Genomic DNA, 19,124 nt, shown 5'->3' with positions numbered 1-19,124 from the left:
GACGGAAGCTAACTAGCTCACCATCGGCTAACGAGCCAGTGCTAACACCCATGAGCTGGCCCTAGCCAGACGAAAGCTAACTAGCTCACCATCGGCTAACGAGCTGGTGCTAATAGCAGGCTACCTAGCCCGAGGCTACGTGAAGCTGCCAAAACGGCACTTTCACAGGAATGCAGGCTAACTATCCACAAGCGAGCTAAATGCTAACTGGATGGCTACCTAGCCCGAGGCTACGTGAAGCTGCCAAAACGGCACTTTCACAGGAATGCAGGCTAACTAGCCAAGAGCTAACTAGCTCCCCACAGGCTAACAAGCCAAGAGTGCATTGATGGCTAACTAGCTAAGAGCTAACTAGCTCCCCACAGGCTAACAAGCCAAGAGTGAATTGATGGCTAACTAGCCACGAGCTAACTAGCTCCCAACGGGCTAACAAGCCAGTGCTAACAGGAAGTGGACTGGCCCTAGCCAGACATGAGCTAATAGCTGGCTACCAAGCCAGAGCTAATGGAAGTGAACAGGATGTCTCACAATCATCCCCACATCACAGAGGACGATAAATTACCCTCGGATGATGGATTGGGAGTTTCTACACCCAGCAGGGGGTTGACTACCCAAGAGAACGGGGAACACACCCAGAGTCCCCTGAGACGCTTGTGGAAAGTGAGGAATTCACGGAACCAAGCAGATCACAATACCCAGAGCTGCCGGCTGTACAGCAGGCAGTAATTGGCACAGGAGAGAAACCTTACTGCTGTGACCAGTGTGGAAGGAGCTTCAAGACGAAGGCTCAGCTTAAAATTCACTCCATGATACACACAGGAGAGAAACCTTACAGCTGTGCCCAGTGTGGGAAGACCTTCAAGACGAAGGCAGAACTTAAACAACACCACCTGGTACACACAGAAGATAAACCTTACGGTTGCGCCCAGTGTGAGAAGACCTTCAAGACGAAGGATAATCTTAAACAACACCACATGGTACACACAGGAGAGAGACCTCACAGCTGTGGCCAGTGTGGAAAGAGCTTCAAGTGGAAGGATAATCTTAAACAACACCACATGGTACACACAGGAGAGAGACCTCACAGCTGTGGCCAGTGTGGAAAGAGCTTCAAGTGGAAGGCTTATCTTAAACAACACCACCTGGTACACACAGAACATAAACCTTACAGCTGTGCCCAGTGTGGGAAGACCTTCAAGACGAAGGCAGAACTTAAACAACACCACCCGGTACACACAGAAAATAAACCTTACGGTTGCGCCCAGTGTGAGAAGACCTTCAAGACGAAGGGAGAGCTTAAGAAACACAGACGGCGGAGGCAGCCATGCAAGGTGCCAACCTGCTTAACGGGAGCAGTAAGGGGTTATGTGTCTTGCTCAAAAACACTGCGACACACTATCATGGACGAGTTTGGAAATGGAAAAAACCAAGAAGACGATGTAGTCATTCTTCCTCTTTATGAGGCGCAAGGCTCCACCTCAAAACGAGTATCTCCCTCCACTGACATAGAGGCGTTCAACTCTCTAGACGAGTTCCTAAAGGCCAAAAACATCAATTATGAGCACTGTTCCATTTTCTATGGCCCAGAAGAGGAGGATGGCGACATTCAGATCGAGGATCAGAACCCGAGGCCACAGATGACACCTTCAGGTGAAACTGAGTCTGAGCCTGAACATGATGGGGAGCTAAATACCTCTGAAACTGAACACAGTTCTGATTACTCAACATATTGAGTAATAGCTCAAGAGAAGCTAGCACAAGGAGACGCTAGCTCCCCAAAGGGGCTTCAATGGCCCAAATGATGGAAAGAGAAATAAGAACCCCCGGTCAAGATCCAGGGGAAAACATGGGGGAGAAACTAACCCCAGAGCAGCATGCAGAGCAGGCTAACTAGCCATTGCGAACAGGAGCTACTAGCATGATGACGAGCCAGAAGCTAGCAAGAGCATGAGTCCTACTACTGTGACGGAAGTGGAACCAGCGTAATCATACAGGCTGGTGTTATCAGCAGGAGCTGAGTCTACAAGAGGCTACATAGCCTGAGTCTACAAGAGGCTACCTAGCCTGAGTCTACAGCAGGCTAACTAGCCAGTCTGGACCGAGACAAGCACAACACAGGGTTGACCCTCTGTGCAAGAAGGAAATGGACGGAAACAACAGTCCGAAAGGCCTGTGAACAATGTGCGATGGTAAGGGGGACAAAACCTGAACCAGTGCCATCGGGACGAATAGCAGTATCTGAAAGCAGGACTGAAACTACTGGAGGAAGACCGGGATAGGTCAAGCTCCAGAGCATCCTCAAGGTCCTCACCTAGACCTCCTAGACCTCCTAGACCTCCTAGACCTCCAAGACCTCCTAGACCTCCTAGACCTCCTAGACCGGGCAGAGAGACATCGGCCTGGACCCTATTAGCTATTAGCTCTATCTTTAATTTTTCAAAATGTACAGTTGCTATTGCATGCACTCATCTGTGTTCCACTACACACATGAGTGCATGCTTACCAACTGTCCATCTGCAACACTACTATCACCAACATCTAAGAAGGGAGATCCCCCCTTGAATGGCCCTTCTAAGGTTTCTCTCCTCCACACTGCCTGTGGAGCTTTTTTCCCTATTGTTAGGTTTTAGTGAGTTTTTCCTTTCCTTCGCGTGGGGTATGTCTGGGAGTGCTTGCATTCTTTCATTTATTTGCATTCATCTAAAAATGTTTGGACATTATGGTGTTCCTGTTCTGTTCTTGACTTATTGTTATGTTTTCTTCTTGACTTGTTTAAAGAAGATCTGTACGGCCCATGGGGACATTAACGTGTGTTGTCGGGCCCTATAAATAAATTTGATTTGATTTGATTTGACCCAGGTTACAGGGCGACGAGAGCCCTGAATGGACCTGAAAGAGAGAAGAGAAATGAGTCCTCTGTGGACCGTATCTGTGATGTCCTGCGAGGCCTACGGTCAGGGTCACACGACCAGGCCAACCACACTTCAATAGAGGAATGCTGCTACAATTCTCGGGACCCAAGGGGTCGCCCGAGAAGTGACAATTCAACCTACCTCAAACTATGGGAGAGATCCAAGAGGTCAGGGGGGGTGACCCCAAGATGACCAAGACGACAACAACCTGGGTGCATCGGCCGGGAACAACAGATGAGAGTCTTCCCGCCGGCTACATTTACATTTACATTTAGTCATTTAGCTGACGCTTTTATCCAAAGCGACTTACAAGTTCTGTGCGACAAGACAGCAAGAAGGGTATAACTCTATCAGCTGAGTAACAATGTTCATCAAAGTGTTGCGTGTTACAGTGTAGGTTAGTTTATTAGGACAAGTGCATGACATTAAGGTTAGTCGTGGTTAGATTTTTTTTTTTTTGTTTTTTTTTTTTTATCATTTCAGATAATGGTTGAAGAAGTGAGTCTTTAGTCGACGGCGAAAGATTGGACGGGATTCGGCTGTCCTAACTGGGATGGGTAGTTCATTCCACCATTGTGGGGCAAGGACTGAGAATAGGCGGCTTCTCTTTGATGACCCTGATGGCTCTTTGATGGCTACCAGGGTACCGAGGTACCGAGATGACAGAGGGGGTGTGGAGAGTCACAGCCACGTGACCCCGCAATCGCCATCTCGTCCCCCAGTACAGACGCTATTAAGACAATGGAAAATGACCGACCAGGATGACAGAGGAGGTGTAAAGTGTCACAGCCAAATAGTGACACTGGTTATAATGACATCCTGTTCTCTCTGTCAATTATGGGATGTAAAAGGTTTAAGCATATGTTTATGGTATATATCTGTATATATACTCTGAATATATATATTCATGCAACAACAGGGCAATTGCTTCCATACTGCTTGGCTGCTTAAAGAATGAATTGCCTGTTCTGTTTAAAAGGTGCCAGTGTGTATGCAGGGAGGTAACTGAAAGATGGGCCTTGACGGGGGCGGGGGGGGGAGGCCTCTGCCATAGAAAAAAGATTTTACCCACAGAAGGCCTAACCTGCCTGCATTTTTTACTACCTGTTACTTACTGGTCCGGCTGCTTTTTACTGATAAGCGTGGCAGAAGCGAGGGGCCCCAGGCCGGAGGAAGATAAAGTTTAGAGAAGACACACGTTATGTGTGCCACAAATCAACAAGCGCCACCTGTGTTATAAACTTATACAGAGTCTTAAAACTATAGAGAGAATCTTAAAACTATATAACAATTAAATGTTAAATGTTTTGCTACAGTCAGAAATGTTGGTATAAGAGGTGTATACATATTCTGCTGCATTAATTATATGTTTCATCATTTTATGCTTAAAATGAAAGAGAGTAATACTATAAACTGTGTTCACTGGAGGAGAGCATCTCTGAAAATTCTCTGCTATAGCTCTGAGGAGTCTTGATGGGAATTCTCACAGATGGCCTCGCCCGGCACTGCCTGGTTACCAGGTTAACCCTTTGTAAGTTCTGATTAAGATGAAAAGTGGAGGGACTTTCTCATACTTGAAAAAACTATGTAACTGAAGGTAACGCAAGTAAAAAGAAAGGGAGGGACACTTACTGTGCACGTAAAGTAAAACGATTGGATAAATATATACTGACGTGCTAACACGCTGACTGGCTAGTGAAATTTCCTCACTGTATATTAACCAATGACAACGAGGTCTTGTTTTGATATATAAAGGCTAACTCACTTCCTCTGAGAGAGATTTTGGAGATCCCTGCATTCTGATATATTGTAAGAGAAACCTTTTTTGTACTTATAACCATGAACTGTGCCTTTAATGTAATCTTGTACTTTTAAAAAATAAAACACCCTTTTTGGAACACACCTTTTTGTATCCATTCTTCCTGACCATACGGGTAAGCATTGAAATGTTTTTGCATTGTAACTTTACCCATTGTTTAACCAGGAGGGAGCACGGCTTCATATATGTTCATGATTTATGATGTATAAACTTTAGAAGTGTGTCTTTAACCAGTCGGCAACAACACGGCCCCGTAATGTTCCTGATTTATGATGTAAAACTCTAGGAGTGGGCCTTTATCCACACAGAGACCTAGAGAAAGAACTATATATATATAGATGTAGAAGTGGGTTCTGTATAATGGGATTATCAAGTAAAGCTACAGTGATAATACGTGTGACGGATAAGGGAAATGGACATCATCTGAATAAAGAGTGTCCTTCCCAGTGCAAATAAAATAAAAGATTCCGCAACTTCAATCACTTGACCATGGTCAATGACTGGGGGGGTCGGAACGGTGCATTCGCTGTCTCTTGTCGGTCAGGTGTAACAACAACATTTTGTAGACTCATTGGGTTCTGCATGTCAACCACATCGCAGGACGCTGCTTGATGTCAAGATGAGCAGACCAATGAGTTATGAAGTTATCGATCTGACCTAAGACCTAGCGTGGGCACTTATCAGTTGTCATCAGGGAACTGTACAGTATATTACACGAGAATTGTTCTTTTCCAGTGACATCAGTGGTTCCGTCAGCGCTCAAGCCAAAGAATGGGCTTTTGGATGCTTTGCCTCTAATTTGTCACTGAATATCATGGGCAAACAGCTGTAAGATTTCGTTTTGGATGTTGTTGGACATCCAGTTGTCTCTCTTTTGGAGCCAATTCTTCAACTCGGGATCAGACTCGGTGTGCACTCTTTCCATCATCAGCTGCCATAACACCCCATCCCTATTTGCATCACCCCTCAGTGGAAGCCCCTGGCGTAGGGGTACATACTCAGTTAACTCTTCAATACCTGATGCTGAGGCTGAACCTGTCGTCTCTGTCTCTCTCTGACGTTTATCAGATTTAGTGGGACTGTCACTGGGACCGGCGGGACGTTTCGAAAATAAATCTGATATTTTTCTTTTCACGGGGAGGTGAATACAATTAGTTGTTTCACCTGTCATTCAATCAGTCTGTGACAGTCTGTCATCACTCGAAAATCTACTCTGCTGCAATCTTGTCGGTTTTACACGTATGATTGTGTACGTACAGTAGTGTAATGAATGAATGAAAACTTTATTTAACAGATTGGAGAATGGCTACAATACAGTACGGCTCAATACACACAATATTAAAATGGTGAAGTGCTTTGAGCAGGATAAACTTATAATATACAGTGTTACAGTTATACAGTTACAGTATATAATATACAAATATATAAATACCATCATAAAAAAAAAAATATATATATATATATATTTTTTTTTGGCAATAACTGAGGGGGGGGGGGGGGGGTTGCTGCCCCACACCCCCCCCTTCCAACGTGCCTGAGCTTGACCCCATTGACTTTGCATTGAACAGCATGAACAGAGGAACAGCATGGATTGTGCAGAAAAAGGACTACCGATCAACATCAAGTAAGAAATAGGACTAGGGTTCCAAAACAACAGAACTATCCCTTTAATTCATAATTAAATAATACAATCTTTTGCACATGGGAAAACATAGCATCTCACCTAGTTTCTGTAAGACGAGTCCACGCACTTGAACACTGACTGCCTGAACAAGAGCTCTGTCGCTTTCAGAGCGATACACCCAACAGCCTAAAGAGGAAAGACTACTCTGATTACGCTGCAGTGTTATTTAATATGAATTAGGATTCATTATGACGATTACATTCTCTGACCTGTGGCACCGCTGTTGTTAATCAGACTGCTCAGTATGTATTCAGCCTTCTGCAGTCTGCCTGTGGGGGGAGACCAAGTGATGATTTCCCTGTTTATTTATTTGTAATCAAACAATCAAACAAACAAACCATCATACATATCATGAAGCTGATGGCAAAGTAATGAAACCACATGGAATTAATTAGCCTTACCGTCTTCTCCAGAGTCAGACAATAAAATAGATACCAATTCACTCACTGTGAGTTCAGTCGAAAGCTATCTGGCTGCAAGTTAGCCTAGCTTAGCACAAATGAATGGAAGCGGATATGGACCAGCTAGCCTAGCTGTTGGCCAAAAACCCCTCTCCCGGAGTTTTAAGCTAGGCTAGTGATCCGTATCCTCTTCCATTCATTTGTGCTAAGCTAGGCTAGCTTGCAGCCGGATAGCTTTCGACTGAACACACAGAGAGGATATTGGTATCTATCTTCTTGTTCCATTAAAGTCCCAATCTGTGACCTTTTTTTGGATCATATCAATGTTCACATACATTCTTGAACAGTTACTTACATCTCCAGATGGAAAAGAAGTTTTTTGGAGCTTTTATTAACCCGGTCTGTTTTACTTCAGTGTTAAACAATACGTTTTACCAGTGTAAACAAACCTTTTACAACCACAAAATATATACAGTACAACACAAAAGGAAATGTACCTACTGTGTAATGTCAGTCCTTCAGTCAATAATAAACTACACAATGAAAACATTCTTATTTGTTATTATTTTGGTGGTTAGCCATTTGTTTACATTTTGGATCACTGATTGGGCCTTTAAAAAGAGTTTACAACTAAACTACAACATGGGGTCCGGGGACAGCAGTTTAATTTCATTGTTTCATTCATTAGAATATATCGAGATAATATATTGGAATGACGACCCCTGATCTGACAACAACATCCTCTGAGGTGGGGAGGTAAGGGTCCTAATGTAAACGTATTGGTCCTAATGTGTATAAATGTAGGGGTCCTAATGTAAACGTATTGGTCCTAATGTGTATAAATGTAGGGGTCCTAATGTATAAACGTATTGGTCCTAATGTGTATAAATGTAGGGGTCCTGATGTAAACGTATTGGTCCTAATGTGTATAAATGTAGGGGTCCTAATGTAAACATATTGGTCCTAATGTGTATAAATGTAGGGGTCCTAATGTATAAACGTATTGGTCCTAATGTGTATAAATGTAGGGGTCCTAATGTAAACGTATTGGTCCTAATGTGTATAAATGTAGGGGTCCTAATGTAAACGTATTGGTCCTAATGTGTATAAATGTAGGGGTCCTAATGTAAACGTATTGGTCCTAATGTGTATAAATGTAGGGGTCCTGATGTAAACGTATTGGTCCTAATGTGTATAAATGTAGGGGTCCTAATGTAAACGTATTGGTCCTAATGTGTATAAATGTAGGGGTCCTAATGTAAACGTATTGGTCCTAATGTGTATAAATGTAGGGGTCCTAATGTAAACGTATTGGTCCTAATGTGTATAAATGTAGGGGTCCTAATGTAAACGTATTGGTCCTAATGTGTATAAATGTAGGGGTCCTAATGTAAACGTATTGGTCCTAATGTGTATAAATGTAGGGGTCCTGATGTAAACGTATTGGTCCTAATGTGTATAAATGTAGGGGTCCTAATGTATAAACGTATTGGTCCTAATGTGTATAAATGTAGGGGTCCTAATGTATAAACGTATTGGTCCTAATGTGTATAAATGTAGGGGTCCTAATGTATAAACGTATTGGTCCTAATGTGTATAAATGTAAGGGTCCTAATGTATAAACGTATTGGTCCTAATGTGTATAAATGTAGGGGTCCTAATGTATAAACGTATTGGTCCTAATGTGTATAAATGTAGGGGTCCTAATGTATAAACGTATTGGTCCTAATGTGTATAAATGTAAGGGTCCTAATGTATAAACGTATTGGTCCTAATGTGTATAAATGTAGGGGTCCTAATGTATAAACGTATTGGTCCTAATGTGTATAAATGTAGGGGTCCTGATGTAAACGTATTGGTCCTAATGTGTATAAATGTAGGGGTCCTGATGTAAACGTATTGGTCCTAATGTGTATAAATGTAGGGGTCCTAATGTATAAACGTATTGGTCCTAATGTGTATAAATGTAGGGGTCCTAATGTATAAACGTATTGGTCCTAATGTGTATAAATGTAGGGGTCCTAATGTATAAACGTATTGGTCCTAATGTGTATAAATGTAGGGGTCCTGATGTAAACGTATTGGTCCTAATGTGTATAAATGTAGGGGTCCTGATGTAAACGTATTGGTCCTTATGTGTATAAATGTAGGGGTCCTGATGTAAACGTATTGGTCCTAATGTGTATAAATGTAGGGGTCCTGATGTAAACGTATTGGTCCTAATGTGTATAAATGTAGGGGTCCTAATGTATAAACGTATTGGTCCTAATGTGTATAAATGTAGGGGTCCTAATGTATAAACGTATTGGTCCTAATGTGTATAAATGTAGGGGTCCTGATGTAAACGTATTGGTCCTAATGTGTATAAATGTAGGGGTCCTAATGTAAACGTATTGGTCCTAATGTGTATAAATGTAGGGGTCCTGATGTAAACGTATTGGTCCTAATGTGTATAAATGTAGGGGTCCTAATGTAAACGTATTGGTCCTAATGTGTATAAATGTAGGGGTCCTAATGTAAACGTATTGGTCCTAATGTGTATAAATGTAGGGGTCCTGATGTAAACGTATTGGTCCTAATGTGTATAAATGTAGGGGTCCTAATGTAAACGTATTGGTCCTAATGTGTATAAATGTAGGGGTCCTGATGTAAACGTATTGGTCCTAATGTGTATAAATGTAGGGGTCCTGATGTAAACGTATTGGTCCTAATGTGTATAAATGTAGGGGTCCTGATGTAAACGTATTGGTCCTAATGTGTATAAATGTAGGGGTCCCAATGTAAACATATTGGTCCTAATGTGTATAAATGTAGGGGTCCTGATGTAAACGTATTGGTCCTAATGTGTATAAATGTAGGGGTCCTGATGTAAAATTATAGGTCCTAATGTGTATAAATGTAGGGGTCCTGATGTAAACGTATTGGTCCTAATGTGTATAAATGTAGGGGTCCTAATGTAAACGTATTGGTCCTAATGTGTATAAATGTAGGGGTCCTGATGTAAACGTATTGGTCCTAATGTGTATAAATGTAGGGGTCCCAATGTAAACGTATTGGTCCTAATGTGTATAAATGTAGGGGTCCTAATGTAAACGTATTGGTCCTAATGTGTATAAATGTAGGGGTCCTAATGTAAACATATTGGTCCTAATGTGTATAAATGTAGGGGTCCTGATGTATAAACGTATTGGTCCTAATGTGTATAAATGTAGGGGTCCTGATGTAAACGTATTGGTCCTAATGTGTATAAATGTAGGGGTCCTGATGTAAACGTATTGGTCCTAATGTGTATAAATGTAGGGGTCCCAATGTAAACGTATTGGTCCTAATGTGTATAAATGTAGGGGTCCTGATGTATAAACGTATTGGTCCTAATGTGTATAAATGTAGGGGTCCTGATGTAAACGTATTGGTCCTAATGTGTATAAATGTAGGGGTCCTGATGTAAACGTATTGGTCCTAATGTGTATAAATGTAGGGGTCCTAATGTAAACGTATTGGTCCTAATGTGTATAAATGTAGGGGTCCTAATGTAAACGTATTGGTCCTAATGTGTATAAATGTAGGGGTCCCAATGTAAACGTATTGGTCCTAATGTGTATAAATGTAGGGGTCCTGATGTATAAACGTATTGGTCCTAATGTGTATAAATGTAGGGGTCCTGATGTAAACGTATTGGTCCTAATGTGTATAAATGTAGGGGTCCTGATGTAAACGTATTGGTCCTAATGTGTATAAATGTAGGGGTCCTAATGTAAACGTATTGGTCCTAATGTGTATAAATGTAGGGGTCCTAATGTAAACGTATTGGTCCTAATGTGTATAAATGTAGGGGTCCTAATGTAAACGTATTGGTCCTAATGTGTATAAATGTAGGGGTCCTGATATAAACGTATTGGTCCTAATGTGTATAAATGTAGGGGTCCTAATGTAAACGTATTGGTCCTAATGTGTATAAATGTAGGGGTCCTAATGTATAAACGTATTGGTCCTAATGTGTATAAATGTAGGGGTCCTAATGTATAAACGTATTGGTCCTAATGTGTATAAATGTAGGGGTCCTAATGTATAAACGTATTGGTCCTAATGTGTATAAATGTAGGGGTCCTGATGTAAACGTATTGGTCCTAATGTGTATAAATGTAGGGGTCCTGATGTAAACGTATTGGTCCTAATGTGTATAAATGTAGGGGTCCTAATGTAAACGTATTGGTCCTAATGTGTATAAATGTAGGGGTCCTGATGTAAACGTATTGGTCCTAATGTGTATAAATGTAGGGGTCCTAATGTAAACGTATTGGTCCTAATGTGTATAAATGTAGGGGTCCTAATGTAAACGTATTGGTCCTAATGTGTATAAATGTAGGGGTCCTGATATAAACGTATTGGTCCTAATGTGTATAAATGTAGGGGTCCTAATGTAAACGTATTGGTCCTAATGTGTATAAATGTAGGGGTCCTAATGTATAAACGTATTGGTCCTAATGTGTATAAATGTAGGGGTCCTAATGTATAAACGTATTGGTCCTAATGTGTATAAATGTAGGGGTCCTAATGTATAAACGTATTGGTCCTAATGTGTATAAATGTAGGGGTCCTGATGTAAACGTATTGGTCCTAATGTGTATAAATGTAGGGGTCCTGATGTAAACGTATTGGTCCTAATGTGTATAAATGTAGGGGTCCTAATGTAAACGTATTGGTCCTAATGTGTATAAATGTAGGGGTCCTGATGTAAACGTATTGGTCCTAATGTGTATAAATGTAGGGGTCCTAATGTAAACGTATTGGTCCTAATGTGTATAAATGTAGGGGTCCTGATGTAAACGTATTGGTCCTAATGTGTATAAATGTAGGGGTCCTAATGTAAACGTATTGGTCCTAATGTGTATAAATGTAGGGGTCCTAATGTAAACGTATTGGTCCTAATGTGTATAAATGTAGGGGTCCTAATGTAAACATATTGGTCCTAATGTGTATAAATGTAGGGGTCCTGATGTCAACGTATTGGTCCTAATGTGTATAAATGTAGGGGTCCTGATGTAAACGTATTGGTCCTGATGTGTATAAATGTAGGGGTCCTAATGTATAAACGTATTGGTCCTAATGTGTATAAATGTAGGGGTCCTAATGTAAACGTATTGGTCCTAATGTGTATAAATGTAGGGGTCCTGATGTAAACGTATTGGTCCTGATGTGTATAAATGTAGGGGTCCTATTGTATAAACGTATTGGTCCTAATGTGTATAAATGTAGGGGTCCTGATGTAAACGTATTGGTCCTGATGTGTATAAATGTAGGGGTCCTGATGTAAACGTATTGGTCCTAATGTGTATAAATGTAGGGGTCCTAATGTAAACATATTGGTCCTAATGTGTATAAATGTAGGGGTCCTAATGTATAAACGTATTGGTCCTAATGTGTATAAATGTAGGGGTCCTAATGTATAAACGTATTGGTCCTAATGTGTATAAATGTAGGGGTCCTAATGTATAAACGTATTGGTCCTAATGTGTATAAATGTAGGGGTCCTGATGTAAACGTATTGGTCCTAATGTGTATAAATGTAGGGGTCCTGATGTATAAACGTATTGGTCCTAATGTGTATAAATGTAGGGGTCCTGATGTAAACGTATTGGTCCTAATGTGTATAAATGTAGGGGTCCTGATGTAAACGTATTGGTCCTAATGTGTATAAATGTAGGGGTCCTAATGTAAACGTATTGGTCCTAATGTGTATAAATGTAGGGGTCCTGATGTAAACGTATTGGTCCTAATGTGTATAAATGTAGGGGTCCTAATGTAAACGTATTGGTCCTAATGTGTATAAATGTAGGGGTCCTAATGTAAATGTATTGGTCCTAATGTGTATAAATGTAGGGGTCCTGATGTAAACGTATTGGTCCTAATGTGTATAAATGTAGGGGTCCTAATGTAAACGTATTGGTCCTAATGTGTATAAATGTAGGGGTCCTAATGTAAACGTATTGGTCCTAATGTGTATAAATGTAGGGGTCCTAATGTAAACGTATTGGTCCTAATGTGTATAAATGTAGGGGTCCTGATGTAAACGTATTGGTCCTAATGTGTATAAATGTAGGGGTCCTGATGTAAACGTATTGGTCCTGATGTGTATAAATGTAGGGGTCCTAATGTATAAACGTATTGGTCCTAATGTGTATAAATGTAGGGGTCCTAATGTAAACGTATTGGTCCTAATGTGTATAAATGTAGGGGTCCTGATGTAAACGTATTGGTCCTGATGTGTATAAATGTAGGGGTCCTATTGTATAAACGTATTGGTCCTAATGTGTATAAATGTAGGGGTCCTGATGTAAACGTATTGGTCCTGATGTGTATAAATGTAGGGGTCCTGATGTAAACGTATTGGTCCTAATGTGTATAAATGTAGGGGTCCTAATGTAAACGTATTGGTCCTAATGTGTATAAATGTAGGGGTCCTAATGTATAAACGTATTGGTCCTAATGTGTATAAATGTAGGGGTCCTAATGTATAAACGTATTGGTCCTAATGTGTATAAATGTAGGGGTCCTGATGTAAACGTATTGGTCCTAATGTGTATAAATGTAGGGGTCCTAATGTAAACGTATTGGTCCTAATGTGTATAAATGTAGGGGTCCTAATGTATAAACGTATTGGTCCTAATGTGTATAAATGTAGGGGTCCTGATGTAAACGTATTGGTCCTAATGTGTATAAATGTAGGGGTCCTAATGTAAACGTATTGGTCCTAATGTGTATAAATGTAGGGGTCCTAATGTAAACGTATTGGTCCTAATGTGTATAAATGTAGGGGTCCTGATGTAAACGTATTGGTCCTAATGTGTATAAATGTAGGGGTCCTGATGTAAACGTATTGGTCCTAATGTGTATAAATGTAGGGGTCCTGATGTAAACGTATTGGTCCTAAGCGGCTGCTCGGCTGTTGACAGGGACACGCAGACGGGAGCACGTCACTCCTGTCCTCGCCTCCCTTCATTGGCTGTCTGTGCAGTTTAGGGTCCATTTTAAGATCCTGCTGTTTGCTTATAAAGCAATGAATGGTCTGGCCCCCCCACCCGACCTCACCGAGACCCTGCACCCCTGCACCCCATCCCGGTCTCTGAGGTCTGCTGACCAGTCCCTCCTTGTTGTCCCTAAATCCAGACAAAAAAACAGGGGGGGGGGGACCGTGCGTTTGCGGTTGCAGCCCCCAAACTGTGGAACGAGTTGCCCCTCCCCCACATTAGGCATTTGTTCTCCCTAGCTTTAAAAAATGTTTTGTCTGCTGCTGTAATTTTGTTTGTAGTTCTGTGTACTCTGTATTGTGTTTATGTGTTTTACATTTTTTACTATATCATGGTTTTTACTGTGAAGCACTTTGTTCAACCATGTTGTTTTTAAATGTGCTGTACAAATAAAGTTGGATTGGATGGATTGGATAATGTGTATAAACATAGAGGTGACAGGTGAGAGGTGAGAGGTGACAGGTGAGAGGTGAGAGGTGAGAAGTGAGAGGTGAGAGGTGAGAGGTGAGAGGTGAGAGGAGAGAGGTGACAGGTGAGAGGTGAGAGGTGAGAGGTGAGAGGTGACAGGTGAGAGGTGAGAGGTGAGAGGTGAGAGGTGAGAGGTGAGAGGTGACCAGGTGAGAGGTGAGAGGTGAGAGGAGAGAGGAGAGAGGTGAGAGGTGAGGGGTGAGAGGTGACAGGTGAGAGGTGAGAGGTGAGAGGTGAGAGGTGACCAGGTGAGAGGTGAGAGGTGAGAGGTGAGAGGAGAGAGGTGAGAGGTGAGAGGTGACAGGTGAGAGGTGAGAGGTGACAGGTGAGAGATGAGAGGTCACAGGTGACAGGTGAGAGGTGACAGGTGAGAGGTGACAGGTGAGAGGTGACAGGTGAGAGGTGACAGGTGAGAGGTGAGAGGTGAGAGGTGAGAGGAGAGAGGTGAGAGGTGAGAGGTGAGAGGTGACCAGGAGAGAGGTGAGAGGTGAGAGGTGAGAGGTGACCAGGTGAGAGGTGAGAGGTGAGAGGAGAGAGGTGACCAGGTGAGAGGTGAGAGGTGAGAGGTGAGAGGTGAGAGGTGAGAGGTGAGAGGTGAGAGGTGAGAGGTGACCAGGAGAGAGGTGAGAGGTGAGAGGAGAGAGGTGAGAGGTGAGAGGTGAGAGGAGAGAGGTGACAGGTGAGAGGTGAGAGGTGAGAGGTGAGAGGTGACCAGGTGAGAGGTGAGAGGTGACAGGTGAGAGGTGACAGGTGACCAGGTGAGAGGTGAGAGGTGAGAGGTGACCAGGTGAGAGGTGAGAGGTGACAGGTGAGAGGTGAGAGGTCACAGGTGAGAGGTGAGAGGTGAGAGGTGAGAGGTGAGGGGTGAGAGGTGAGAGGTGAGAGGTGAGAGGTGACAGGTGAGAGGTGAGAGGTGAGAGGTGAGAGGTGACAGGTGAGAGGTGAGAGGTGACAGGTGAGAGGTGAGAGGTGAGAGGTGACAGGTGAGAGGTGAGAGGTGAGAGGTGACAGGTGAGAGGTGAGAGGTGAGAGGTGAGAGGTGAGAGGAGAGAGGTGAGAGGTGACAGGTGAGAGGTGAGAGGTGAGAGGTGAGAGGAGAGAGGTGACAGGTGAGAGGTGACAGGTGACCAGGTGAGGGGTGACAGGTGAGAGGTGAGAGGTGAGAGGTGACAGGTGAGGGGTGACAGGTGAGAGGTGAGAGGTGAGAGGTGAGAGGTGACAGGTGAGAGGTGAGAGGTGAGAGGTGAGAGGAGAGAGGTGACAGGTGAGAGGTGAGAGGTGACAGGTGAGAGGTGAGAGGTGAGAGGTGAGGGGTGAGAGGTGACAGGTGAGAGGTGAGAGGTGAGAGGTGAGAGGTGAGAGGTGACAGGTGAGAGGTGAGAGGTGACCAGGTGAGAGGTGAGAGGTGACAGCGCAGGGGCGGGGCTAGGGGGTGGCTACTTGGGCTCAAGCCCAGAATGTTTTCTGAAAAGCCCCGAATCTATTTAAAAAAAAATTAAAAGAAATACAAAATAAATAATTTTTTTTTTTTTTAATAATTTTTTTTTTTTTTACAGTTAATCATTGTTACATGAAAATATGTTTGCACCAGATTTAGCAGAAGCTAATTTCCATCTGTGGTCTATCCAGCTGCTAACTGTATTTGAGTGAGTTAAGTCTTGGTGTCATGGTAGACTCAGACCTAAGCTTTAAATCACAATCAACAAGTTGACAAAAACTTAATTCCTCCACCTTAGAAACATAGCAAAGTACGGCCATTTATAAATCAAAAGGACGCTGAAAACCAGATCCATGCCTTTATCTAAAGCCAACTCGACTACTGTAATGCACTCCTTACCGGCCTCCCGAAAAAATACGATGATAACTATTTTATTGCAATGCACTATTGCATTATTTTATTCTATTTTACTAACTATTTTATTGCACTGCACTATTTTACTTTGTATCAGTGAATCATAGACGTCTGGCCATAAGAGCATTCGGAGCATCTCTGCTCTCCCACTATTGAACTTGGGGGAGCAAAGGTATGCTCTTGCTCCACCACTTTTTGATTATATGAAAAATATGATATATCCCCCCCCAATATATAAATCTAACCATAACTACGTTATGGTTAACTGAGTTTTATAGTGAAAAGAGCAGCTTTATTGGTCAAGATTGAAGGCTCTATATTGCAGGAAATTGCACGTACAGGTTCATTAAATGCAAAAAAAAAATGCAGTGGAGGGGGTCGTGCCTGACCTCCTCCAAACCACCCCTTGCCTGCCAAAAAAAAATAATAATTGAAAAAAAAAAATAAAAAGCACCTATCTGGGCTAAGCCCCGGATCTCCGACAATCCTAAATCCGCCCCTGGGTGAGAGGTGACCAGGTGAGAGGTGAGAGGTGAGAGGTGACCAGGTGACAGGTGAGAGGTGACCAGGTGAGAGGTGAGAGGTGAGAGGTGAGAGGTGAGAGGTGAGAGGTGACAGGTGACCAGGTGAGAGGTGAGAGGTGAGAGGTGAGAGGTGAGAGGTGACCAGGTCAGAGGTGACCAGGTGAGAGGTGAGAGGTGAGAGGTGACCAGGTGAGAGGTGACCAGGTGAGAGGTGAGAGGTGAGAGGTGAGAGGTGACAGGTGAGAGGTGAGAGGTGACCAGGTGAGAGGTGAGAGGTGAGAGGTGAGAGGTGAGGGGTGAGAGGTGACAGGTGAGAGGTGAGAGGTGAGAGGTGACCAGGTGAGAGGTGAGAGGTGAGAGGTGACCAGGTGAGAGGTGAGAGGTGAGAGGTGAGAGGTGACAGGTGAGAGGTGAGAGGTGAGAGGTGACAGGTGAGAGGTGAGAGGTGAGAGGTGAGAGGTGAGAGGTGAGAGGTGACAGGTGAGAGGTGACCAGGTGAGAGGTGACCAGGTGAGAGGTGAGAGGTGACCAGGTGAGAGGTGACCAGGTGAGAGGTGACCAGGTGAGAGGTGAGAGGAGAGAGGTGAGAGGTGAGAGGTGAGAGGTGAGAGGTGAGAGGTGACCAGGTGAGAGGTGAGAGGTGAGAGGTGAGAGGTGAGAGGTGACAGGTGAGAGGTGAGAGGTGAGAGGTGAGAGGTGACAGGTGAGAGGTGAGAGGTGAGAGGTGACAGGTGAGAGGTGAGAGGTGAGAGGTGAGAGGTGACAGGTGACCAGGTGACAGGTGAGAGGTGAGAGGTGAGAGGTGACCAGGTGAGAGGTGACAGGTGAGAGGTGACAGGTGACCAGGTGAGAGGTGAAAGGTGAGAGGTGAGAGGTGAGAGGTGACCAGGTGAGAGGTGAGAGGTGACAGGTGAGAGGTGACCAGGTGACAGGTGAGAGGTGAGAGGTGAAAGGTGAGAGGTGACAGGTGAGAGGTGACCAGGTGAGAGGTGAGAGGAGAGAGGTGACAGGTGAGAGGAGAGAGGTGACAGGTGAGAGGAGAGAGGTGACAGGTGAGAGGTGAGAGGTGAGAGGTGAGAGGTGACCAGGTGAGAGGTGAGAGGTGACAGGTGAGGGGTGACAGGTGAGAGGTGAGAGGTGAGAGGTGACAGGTGAGAGGTGAGAGGTGACCAGGTGAGAGGTGAGAGGTGAGAGGTGACCAGGTGAGAGGTGAGAGGTGAGAGGTGACCAGGTGAGAGGTGACCAGGTGAGAGGTGAGAGGTGAGAGGTGACCAGGTGAGAGGTGAGAGGTGAGAGGTGAGAGGTGACCAGGTGACAGGTGAGAGGTGAGAGGTGAGAGGTGAGAGGTGAGAGGAGAGAGGTGAGAGGTGAGAGGTGAGAGGTGAGAGGTGAGAGGTGAGAGGTGACAGGTGACAGGTGACAGGTGAGAGGTGACAGGTGACCAGGTGAGAGGTGAGAGGTGAGAGGTGACCAGGTGAGAGGTGAGAGGTGAGAGGTGACCAGGTGAGAGGTGAGAGGTGAGAGGTCACAGGTGAGAGGTGAGAGGTCACAGGTGAGAGGTGAGAGGTGAGAGGAGAGAGGTGAGAGGTGACAGGTGAGAGGTGAGAGGTGAGAGGTGAGAGGTGAGAGGTGACCAGGTGAGAGGTGAGAGGTGACCAGGTGAGAGGTGAGAGGTGAGAGGTGACAGGTGACCAGGTGAGAGGTGAGAGGTGAGAGGTGAGAGGTGAGAGGTGACAGGTGACCAGGTGAGAGGTGAGAGGTGAGAGGTGACAGGTGACCAGGTGAGAGGTGAGAGGTGAGAGGTGAGAGGTGAGAGGTGACAGGTGAGAGGTGAGAGGTGAGAGGTGACAGGTGAGAGGTGAGAGGAGACCAGGTGACAGGTGAGAGGTGAGAGGTCACAGGTGAGAGGTGAGAGGTGAGAGGTGAGAGGTGACAGGTGAGAGGTGAGAGGAGACCAGGTGACAGGTGAGAGGTGAGAGGTCACAGGTGACAGGTGAGAAGTGAGAGGTGAGAGGTGAGAGGTGAGAGGTCACAGGTGACAGGTGACAGGTGAGAAGTGAGAGGTGAGAGGTGAGAGGTCACAGGTGAGAGGTGAGAGGTGAGAGGTGATAGGTGAGAGGTGAGAGGTCACAGGTGAGAGGTGAGAGGTCACAGGTGAGAGGTGAGAGGTGACAGGTGAGAGGTGAGAGGTGACAGGTGAGAGGTGAGAGGTGACCAGGTGAGAGGTGAGAGGTGAGAGGTGAGAGGTGAGAGGTGAGAGGTGAGGGGTGAGAGGTGACAGGTGAGAGGTGAGAGGTGAGGGGTGAGAGGTGACAGGTGAGAGGTGAGAGGTGAGAGGTGAGAGGTGACCAGGTGAGAGGTGAGAGGTGACCAGGTGAGAGGTGAGAGGTGACCAGGTGAGAGGTGAGAGGTGAGAGGTGACCAGGTGAGAGGTGA

The 19,124-nt window shown here is 44.4% G+C and overlaps 1 protein-coding gene across 1 annotated transcript in view; it reads right to left on the bottom strand.

Annotated features, from left to right (window-relative positions):
* alpk1 (alpha-kinase 1) overlaps nt 1-19,124 on the bottom strand; it is a gene marked incomplete at its 5' end in the record, with an annotated part of 80,025 nt that overhangs the window by 55,313 nt on the left and 5,588 nt on the right. Inside the window, 2 exons of the mRNA XM_084337928.1 lie at nt 6,455-6,541; nt 6,625-6,684. Of these exons, the coding sequence (XP_084194054.1) occupies nt 6,455-6,541; nt 6,625-6,684 (147 nt within the window). The remainder of the gene's footprint in view (nt 1-6,454; nt 6,542-6,624; nt 6,685-19,124) is intronic.

The sequence above is a fragment of the Notolepis coatsorum genome (genome assembly GCF_963971535.1).
Source record: "Notolepis coatsorum genome assembly, chromosome: 1".
Classification (NCBI taxonomy): Eukaryota; Metazoa; Chordata; class Actinopteri; order Aulopiformes; family Paralepididae; genus Notolepis; species Notolepis coatsorum.
Note: the sequence above shows the minus strand (reverse complement) of the source record. Positions and strands in the feature narration are given on the sequence as shown.